Source organism: Pinus tabuliformis, chromosome J (assembly GCF_031772625.1).
Source record: "Pinus tabuliformis cultivar Carrire ecotype Pingquan chromosome J, CPIR1, whole genome shotgun sequence".
NCBI lineage: Eukaryota > Viridiplantae > Streptophyta > Pinopsida > Pinales > Pinaceae > Pinus > Pinus tabuliformis.
This window is the reverse complement of record NC_142295.1, coordinates 231,056,071-231,066,714: the sequence shown is the minus strand read 5'-3', so window position 1 is coordinate 231,066,714 and position 10,644 is coordinate 231,056,071. Positions and strand designations below refer to the sequence as shown.

General features: G+C 31.0%; 1 protein-coding gene across 1 annotated transcript; it reads right to left on the bottom strand.

Moving 5' to 3' along the window:
- Nucleotides 1-1,044: 1,044 nt before the first annotated feature.
- Nucleotides 1,045-7,576, bottom strand: LOC149226572 (wax ester synthase/diacylglycerol acyltransferase 3-like). The gene is made up of 7 exons (XM_089375321.1): nt 7,223-7,576; nt 5,984-6,559; nt 5,807-5,873; nt 3,797-3,885; nt 1,944-2,159; nt 1,700-1,837; nt 1,045-1,585 (listed from the first exon to the last, which is right to left on the bottom strand). The coding sequence occupies exons 1-7, from the start codon at nt 7,517-7,519 to the stop codon at nt 1,421-1,423; spliced, it is 1,548 nt and encodes a 515-aa protein (XP_089231447.1). The 5' UTR covers nt 7,520-7,576; the 3' UTR covers nt 1,045-1,420.
- Between the last annotated feature and the right edge of the window lie 3,068 nt (nt 7,577-10,644).

Below are 10,644 nucleotides of genomic sequence, written 5' to 3'. Positions count from 1 at the left end.
TGTGAGAAATACTTTTCTATTTTATATGACATATATATGTTTTAGTCCTCTAAATCTAGAGAATATTATTTCTTTACAACAATGTTGAAAGCCATTATATCAAAGGTCATTATGTTCTTTGAGGATTGAATTTAGATAGAGAATATAACACTTCCAATAAGGCAAAAACAATCAAATTAACAAAACAAATAATTACTTTGAATGGTGCATTCTACAACACAATATAAGAGGGGTGTGTGATTCCATTTGTGCTCAACATGGAGTTGACATGTGTTCTAAAATAAAAATAAAATATTTTCTAAATAGAAAAGCAATGTTGACTCTAATAAATAACAAAAATGAATATGCATGTTTAGTTAATTTTAATTAAAAAAATTATAGAACATCAATAATTGCAACCTTACTACTGCCATTTGATTTGTTGTTCATATTGCAATTCAATTTAGTAAAAATATAATCACACTTAGTGGTAAATAAAATCTTTAGATGTACACATGACTTAATATAAATTCATATAAACTTTCAAAAAAAAGATAACATAATTAGAAGTTTAAAAAGTATAAGATATTAAGACCTTATATTTTTCAAAAATATTTCAAAATGTCTATTTAAATTATTTGAATATCTATGTCGAGTAATAATTTATGTGGATATCAGCTATATAGAAAGAAAATGTTAAAAGAAAATATTTTAATTTTGTATATAATAAAATATTGAGATTCTAAAGAAAAAAAACTACACACCCAGAAATACAATGTAATCAATAAAAATTGCACTATATATTTATTGGTGTGTAAAGAGAAAATCACTATAAATTCATTAATATTTATAGAGAAACGAGAGAAATGCATATTTTTTTCAAATTTTACATTCTAAAATGATTTATCCCTAAAAAAAAAATTGATCTCTATTAAAATATCTATACTTAAAATGAATCCATACTGGTATTAATTTAAAAAACAAATAAGAATATTAATATCATCCACTATTATTAATTTAAAAAACAAATAGGAATATTAATATCATCCCAGTAACGCAAATTCAAAAACAAATAGGAATATTAATATCATGTCACGTGAAAAGATAACAAAAATCAATCTGATGTCAAATTTAAACACACTAAGTTCATTAAAAACCATAAAAAGCGTTGTATCAGTGGAAAAATTGGATCGTAACAAAAATTTGGGCGACTTAAAATATCGAAACTACTGTCTAGAAATCTGACCTGCACTATAGCTAGTCTTCTTCTGTGGCAATTTAAATGTCATGGCTGCCAGAGAAGGGCCATATAATTCTTTCAATAGCCTGCCCAAACTCGGATAAACGACAAACTACGCTCGACATATGCATTGAATTGCCAGGCCCAATTGCCGAAATCCCGAATACATCTTTATTTCATATAAAGATGCCTGCAATATTTTCATGGGGACTTCGAAGCGGACAGAGCCAAAGCCTGTTCCTTCATTAGACTGAGAGCATGGGCACAGTCCATACAAAGTTGGAGAGGTTCCGGAAATATATCCTCTGCAGCCATTGTTATAAGTTTTGCTTTCCCCGCATAGCTCTGAAAATGCACAATCAACCCCTGAAAACCACAAGCATAAAACCAAAAAATAAAACACCATCATAATTATCATCGCCTGGCCTGAGCCCTTAAAAAAAAATTATCTTATAATGAACTCAAATTGAAAAAACCCACCTGAGGCAGCCCAGATACGGTGGTGACTATGTGAGTTACTGGGTTGTCTAGAAATTGAACTGGTTCCACCGGACCCAGTACATTTGAAAATACAAGAGTCGTGTTCAGACAGATTCTGTAGAAAGGATACATTGCAGTCTGCCACCCATAGATCGATAAGATTTAATTAATTTGTCATGTTCGAACGGTTGATTGCTAAATGAGCAGATTAGGTAAAATTTAATGCAAAAGGGTCGGTGCTTACATTTCCTCCAGAGACGCGTGAAAGTAAACGCACTAGGAAAGCGGTCAAACGAGCCACATAAGACGCTTTCTTCTGGTTTAATTTGGCTCTTGCCACCCGGCAATACTCGAGAAAGTTGTCCTCAGGCTGCTTCTGCAGTCGAAGGGGAAGTATCCACAGGCCGATTTCGTTGCCCCATCTAGCCTTTTGGGGATTCTCAATCATATATTCCACCGACTGCTAAAGCAAATGGCGTGCAATGCCGTTCAGAACCATAATAAATGTACGTTTCTAGTTAGTGGCAAGATAATAAATGAAACAGATAGTTGAGGGTTGATGTGCCGAGCATTATTTATGATTTAGGGTTTTTTCGGCAAGAGTTAATCAGCTTGTTATAGGGTATTAAATGTTTGGTTAGCTGCGCCCTGAATATCCCGATAACACAGGCGCGCGGTGACTTTATAAATAAAATATAATAGGTATGTGTTATAGGGATATGGAGGGCGCAGCTAACCAGGCATTTAATGCCCTATGACAGGCTAGTTAGCTCTGGCCTTTTTTTTAGGAGTTGTCTATAATGCGACTTTTTGAAGATTCCGGTGACGGAATCCGGCGAAGAAATTGAGGTCAAATTTTGATTTCTTGCAGTTAAAATGGTTTTTTAACTGCATATTTGGATTCAGCACCCTGAAAAACCCCTGGGACGCTTTCATTGTGCAAAAACTAGCTATCAAACTTGCAATTCCAATAATTCTTGCCGGATTTCGACCGGAAAAATCCGCCGGAAAGGCTTTCAAAAAGTCGCATTATAGACAACTCCTTTTTTTTATGGTATGTTTATGTTGATTATGGCGTTCAGAACCATAATTAATGTACGTTTCTAGTTAGTGGCAAGATAATAAATGAAACAGATAGTTGAGGGTTGATGTGCCGAGCATTATTTATGATTTATGGTTTTTTTGGTATGTTTATGTTGATTACAGATTTTGAGAATATTTAGGATTTTTTTTTTTTTTGACATTTTTAGATATTTTTGGAATCTGCATTCTAGATAAATTCAAGATGATCTAAGTAAACTTTCATTTTGGATAGGCACCCACATATTGAGATTTGGAAATATTCTTGAAATCTGCAATTCAGATAATTTCAAAATGATCTAAGTGAAAACCTTCATTAATGAATATTAATGAGTATGGATGGACACCCACATATTGTTTTGCTATAACCTTGTAAGTTTGAGTTGTTATTTGAAAGTAGATTCTAAAATATTTTATAAATTTTATAAAATAAAAATTGAGTCAAATAGTTCACTAATATTTCTTAAATTTAAAAATAATATTCTAAAATCTGCAATTAGAATGGTCATTTTCACTTTAACATTTATAACAAATACAAAATATTTTAAAATTCACAATAAAAATGATCATTTTCACATTAACATTTATAATAAATAAAATACAAAATAATTTATACGTTAGATAAAACCTATAATCCAGGTCAAAATTCTCTTTTTTTTTTAATAGTTTGAAAACCTACCCTAATTCAATTGTTTGTGATTTACTAACTAACGATCTAAAAAGTTAAGTAACTTATCAAAAATCTTTAAATTTTAAAAGATTTCTTTTTATTATTATTATGTTAGATCAGGCAAATAACTTACCAAAAATCTTTAAATTTCAAACAATTTTTTTATGTGAGATCCTAAAAAGATAGCTCTCGGCAAACAAACGAACAGTTTGAATTCATACTACAAACCTCCATTTCAAAGTTATATGGAGATTTAATTTGAGAATGATATATATATATATATAATATTTTGGAAACCCATTTATGAAAGAACAAATAACACTAAATTTAATAGAGTGTATACTCACGTGGAGTCCTGGAGACGGCCTGATGTTCACCGGAACAAGAGCCCGAAGTCGAAGGTCCGATGCTTCCTTGGAGCTGGATCCGTCTTTGGCTGAAAACTTACACAAATTCAAGCTCCAATGTTAGATATTAATTATTCTCCAACAAAAAGCTAGATGCTGATTTTTGCCTGTCACCAAATCTCAAACCAGTTACCAAACTACAGCTTATCCATGTTGTGAGTAATTTTAAGATCTGTACCGATATGGATTTGTTCATTTTCTAGCACTAGAATCACCGGTTTGCTTTATGTTTATGATATTAGAGCATGTCCATCTGATATCTGTAATATGCACATGGAAGTGAAAACATGAGGCTGGATATCTGAGGTGCAAACTTCATATATGCATTTTTAAGCTTTGTAATATACTTAAACGGAGTCCTCTATGAGGCGGAGGAATTGTAATATACTTAAACGAGTAGTCTATGATGTGGAGGAATTTCTTGAATTGTTAAAAGTGGTTGGAATTTGGGCAAAAAAACTTCAAATTTTTTTCTATATTCAGTGTTTGAATCATGTTTTTGTTGGTGGAAAAAGATTCAACACCATCAAAAATCTTTAGGGCACCTAAAATTATGAAGTTCTACAGCTTTTAATTGAATTTACAAAAATGCCAACTAGATGTTTTTCAAAATATAACCAAAATTTCCATAATTTTCAGAGAAAACACATAATCGTTAGACTACGGCTACTTAAACATGCATATAAGACTTGGATTTATATGGATTTGTACTGATCCAGATGCTAATTATTGCTCGTTATCAAATCTTAAACCGTTACCAAACTGCTGCTCAGCCATGATGTGACTATAAGAGCTGTACCGATATAGGTTTGTTCATTTGCTTGCACGAGCTTCAACGAATTGTATTCTATTTATAAAATTAGGACATGTCCATCTGATTTCCGTGATATGCTCATGAGAGGATTGAGAGCTTTGCAGCGAACTTGGACTTGAATATAGTATCTGCTTTTATGTGTAGTTTATTTTTTTAATTAATTTTGGACTTTTTATGCCTAGTTTATTTTATTTTAGTTTTTTTAAATTAATTTTGTTAAGAATTGGGAAGGGATGTGGCATATTTGAGTTAGGTAATCTGTAGAATCTGTTTTCAGAGTTTTAATAAATTTATGTAGAAATGACCATCTAGAGAAGATGGGATGGCCCCATTTCAGCTTAAAATGTCAAATTAAAAGAAAATACAATCTCACAAAGAATGAGATAGCCTGATTCCAACTAAAAATCCAAAACAGCACCCTTGATTTATGCATCCTTCAAGTTTGCAATCTATTCAAGCATGCATATAAGAGCTAGGTTTATATGGGTTTGTATTAATCTTCATGTAATTACTATTACTATCATAAAATTGGCTGGTTTGTGTCTATGGGCATGCATCACAATCATCTCCCAAATTACAAGCTTGAAGTTATCTACAATGAATTGAGCTGACTGCTGAGAGGGGCTATGGATTTGTTACCAGGCTATATAAATTCGCAGCAGTGCTGAGAAGGGCCATGGATTTGTTTGCTAAGGCTGTTCGCATCGTTTTCAGAAGATGAAGGAATAGCTGTTTACATTACTAATATGTGAATCAATTGATGAACGTTGACATTGAAATTAAAGCAGAGGATTTCAAAAATAGCTAATTACACTTTATTTTAAATGCAAAATGGATATATGAAAAAATGCAAAATTGAAACTAAATTGATTTCGAGAAAGAATGGTTGAATGAAGTAAAATCAGAAACTAATTCATGATATTTAACAACTTTGATTAAGCTGAATTTAAATAGATTGCATTTTGTAAACTGATAGATAAAGCCAAGTCAATTGTCTGGTTTCCATCTGATTCCAAAATATACAGTCAAAACAAGGATAACGCTTTGAATACAATAAATATATTAATATTATCTCTGAACGACTTAGGTATATTGATATGAGCTGTGACCGATTTAGGAAGAACTTGGTAACTTACCATGTAAACGGTCAAAATACCGGACAAATCCTGCCCAAAGCATTCCTGTTATAACATCGTTCACAGTCTGCACAATGACAAGTTAGATTAATAATGTCCAAAATATCTCAAAACTAAAACCAAACTTAACCCACTTTCCGAGGATAGAAACATATACAAAATATATATAACAAATACCCCATCAATAGCCTTCTTGACAATGGCAATGTCCTTGAGATCAACAGTGACATGAGCAAGAGCTTTTGGATGATGAATTACTCCCGGGGGGCCTCTGAGTATTTTGCTATCTTTCATCCACAGAAACGTAGCCAGAGACTGTACAAGATCCACAACTGTACACCACACCGAGAATATCACACCCCATGTTGCCTTCAAGATGCCAGTTACATTCCACAGGGGTAGTTTGCTTCCTCTGGATCTGTTAATAACCGGTATGGTGGGCATGGACTCAGGCTGGGAAATTTTTCTGGTGCAATCCAGGAACAGGGACATGAGAGAGATGCAATCTCCTAGGCAGTGATGGATTTTAAGAACGACACTAGCCTCAGCTTCTGCTGATTTGTAGTTCAACACATGGATTTGCCATAAAGGGAGGGAGGGATCCAGAGGTGGGGCAGTAGCCAACGAGGCTGTATAATTCTCAACAAAATCAGGACCCTGGCAAGAGGAGACACTGAGCTTAGGTATTATAACATGCTTATCTATATCAAAATCCTTCCGGACCCATTTCTGATTCCCTTTTTTACATATTTTCTGCAAAGATTTCAAGCAAATCATATGCTTAGAAGCCAATATCTTCTCTAATCAATCCCTCATGGAAATAAAAAATGTAATATTTTTTCTAATTTCCTAACTAGCCCTAAATTTATTAGGGCAAAAATTTCAAGCAAAGCATATGCTTAGTAGCCAATATCTTCTCTAATCAATCCCTCATGAAAATAAAAAGATGTAATATTTTTCGAATTTGCTAACTATCTGTAAATTTATTAGGGTTACTTTGGACAGTTGATTTATTAGGGTTACTTTGGACAGTTGAGTAGTAGGATTGAAATCACCCCATGTTCAATTATTGCCAGTGATATGACCAGTTTGAATGTAATACACCAGATATATATAGTTTTCATGTCTAATTTGAATGTAATACACCAAAAATATATATATATTTTCCTGTCTAATTTAAATGTAATCCACAAAATAGGTATATTTTTCATATCTAACTTGAATGTGATACTGGGAATATGTATATTTTATCGAACTTGAATGCAATATATATATATATATATATATATACATATATCAAACTTTATGTAATAGAAGGAATATGTATATTTTTCATGTCAAACTTGAATGTAATAAACAGAACATGTATATTTTTTATAACCACAAAAAAAACCAACGAACTTAAAACATACTGACCACAGCGTTGCAGAAGCGTTTGTGTTTAACGAGAGTAGATTGCAGAGTCGCCTTCATAGAAGGCACATGAACTGGTTTTTCCAGACCTATGATCACTAAAATGTAACTGTCCATGTAAAAATGGCGAAATATAGCTCCTTGTGGAGACATGGGTTCTTCTTCTTCATTTAAACTGTTTTTTCTCAGACTGATATGCCTCAAGTCTGGCTGTTGCTTCACACAGGACCATAATCTGCTCTCATCGTCGTCCATGGCTACTGTTGTGGCTTGTCCACCGTCCATGGTAGAGTTCTGCATAGTGCAATGGCCTCTGAATATTTTATGTCGGCGTGTTTCAATGTTATTCAATGCATACTGATCTTTCTGTAAAATATCTACAAGTACATCTCCATTAATGTAATATCTACATTAATGTAATATCTCCATTAATGTAGTTGAAACTAGTGCATTTTGGATCGGTCAGAGCATTGGGAGAGTGAAACCTCCGCCAACAGCTCAAAACAATGGAGCTCCTCGCATTTAATATTCGAAGACTTTGCCAAATTAACCTACGCCACCTTGGACGATCTGTATGCACGTAACAGCAAAGGCCGCATGCGTTGAGATATAAATAATTCAGAGTGGACAATTCGTATGAAATAATATTCATCCACAGGATTTAATTATGACGTTTTTATATCAAATAATAGGTGAGCGTATTTTTTGCCGTAGTCTAAGGAAGCGATGAATCTGTTTAGAAAAAAATGGAAATTTTGGTGGGATTTTGAAAAGCTGTTGCAAAAAATTTTAGAAATTTGGATTACTACACGTTTTAAAATTTTAAGTGTCTTAGAATTTTTGATAATATTGAATCTATTTTTATCATAAAATTATTCAAATACTCTAAAAATTATATTTTAGAAAATAAAATAAAATTTTTTTAACAACTACCAAAAAAATTGTGGCCTCAATAAGCCATGCCCTATTTTACTTTCGTAATATTAAGCTGAGCCTAAACCATTATGAACATGAATAGATCACCTAATTTGGATTATTGAGTCATGTTGAACATGAATAGATTAGCTAGTATGGATTATTTTAAGTAATGTTGACTATGGTGATTTATTTATTTATTTATTATTAATATTAAAAAAAACAAATATTATAGATTATTGGATAAAGTTGATTATGGTTATTTATAAAAATATTATTGAAACTGCTTAAAATTTTTATATATTTTTTAAAATTAATAGAATATTAATTCTGTTTAAATTAAGATTTAAATTTTATGGAATGTCAACATTACTTTTTTGTAATATGATTAAATGGTCTATTTTGGAGTTGTTTTTAGTGTGGCTTTTTGGACTTTTTGTGCAGGAATTCGGTGGAAAAATTTGAGGTGAAATCTTGATTTGTGTTATTTAAACTAGTTTTTTTACTATATATATGGATTGAGCACCTGGAAAACCCCTAGGACACTTTGATTGCACAGGGCCATCAAACTTGGGATTTCAATTTTAGAGAAATTACACTGGAAAAACCCACCGTAAAAGCTTCCAAAAAGTGGCACTAAAGACAACTCCATTTGGTTTTATACTATTAAATGATTTGTCTCTTTAGCTTTCTATGGTAAAGATGAGAGGATTCATTTGAAAGGATATTAATTTTGTAGTAATAATTAACTATATTAGTAAATAATATTAATATTTATGGTATAATTAATTAATTTTATAGTAATAATTAATTATATTAGTAAATAATGTTAGATCTTAGACTTTTGTGATCCATATCAATAATGAGTATGTCTTCCGGATTAATCACATGTTAGAGAATAGGTCGAGGTTTCGAACCAACTAATGTGGGTTATCCTCACGACAATTTTTTTTAATTAAAAATTTTAATATTTTTAAGACGATTATTATTTGTTTTTATTATTTTTATTATTATTTATTTAGTTTATTATTATTAATAATAATAAAGTTATTATTATTTGTTTTTTTTATTATTTATTTATCTTAATATTTTTTAAGTAGTAGTAGTAGTTATTATTATTATTATTATTATTATTATTATTATTATTATTATTATTATTATTATTAATTTTGGAATTTATTATTATAAACTCTAATTTGATTTTATAAGTAAAAAATTAAGATATAATTTAATTAATTTTTTAACTAATTTTTTAATTATCTTTTCCCCTTAACTATTTCTTAACCCCTTAACAGCTAGTTTTTAACGGCTATCTCAAGACCTGGATGCTTCTTTGTTATTTAAACTTTTGTTAAGACTATTTTTCTCACCATTCATCCCAAGGATGAACCACATTAGTTAGTAAATCATGTTTAATGTTTATTTTGTGATTAATTAATTTTATATTAATAATTAATTATATTTGTCACTAATGTTTAATATTTGTTAAATTTATTTATTTATTAGTATAGATTTATTTTAAAGATAGATTTTTTAAAAGATGGAAAGAATTATATTTTTCAAAATAAAAACATTTTATTAAGTGCAAAACTTATAATTTATATTGGCTCTTAATAATATTATTTATATTATATATAAATTTCACACCTTTATATATATAAATATTAATTTATTTTTAATTTTATTAAAAATTTAATTATATTATATATAGATGTTTTTGGTATTTTTTTTAGACATATTTTTTAATTCATTTTTTTAATGTGGTAATAGTATTGATTCTTTTGCCCCAAGGTTAGTTTAATTCGTTGAGGTCCTGTTGCTAAATTATCTCGTTATTGGGAGGTCACGGGGTCAATTCTCCTTCATGCCCTTAGGGTTAGGCTTTGGTTAGTTTGGTTGGCTGGATGTGATCTTGATCCCTTCGGATGGATCTTCCTAGATTTTCCTTTGGGAAAAAAATAGTATATATGTGTGTGTGTGTGTGTGTGCATATTTCCAATTATATGTTTATTAATTAAATTTAAATATAAATTTTTAAAATATTAAGTCAAGAATATGAATTATTAAAAAAAAAAATTATGTGATATACATATTTTCTGGATGTGGCGTTTCGTACATGAGTAGGTGGGGCAGGCTGTCATTGTCCCATTTGGCCATTAGACCAAGGGACGTGGCATCATGTCCCCTTAACTTTTCATCCATGTAAATTGATCTTGGCACGAGAAATGCCACGCATATGATGTTAAGCACCAAGCAAATAGAGCACCACCTCAACTCAGACCCATGTCAAATCTACTTCATTTGGAAAACAACCTTAATATCTAATTGCTTGACCTCCTCACCTCATGCAACTGAATAAAATATGTCACCACCAAGAATGTAATTCAGTGTTGCAGTCCTCTTAATTCATTGCACCACTACCAACGGAATCCCTGGCCAAAATGATATCAAGCAAGACAGGGAGTTTCAAATAGCTAATCTGGGAGATCAAAAAACTTAGTTTTTTCTTA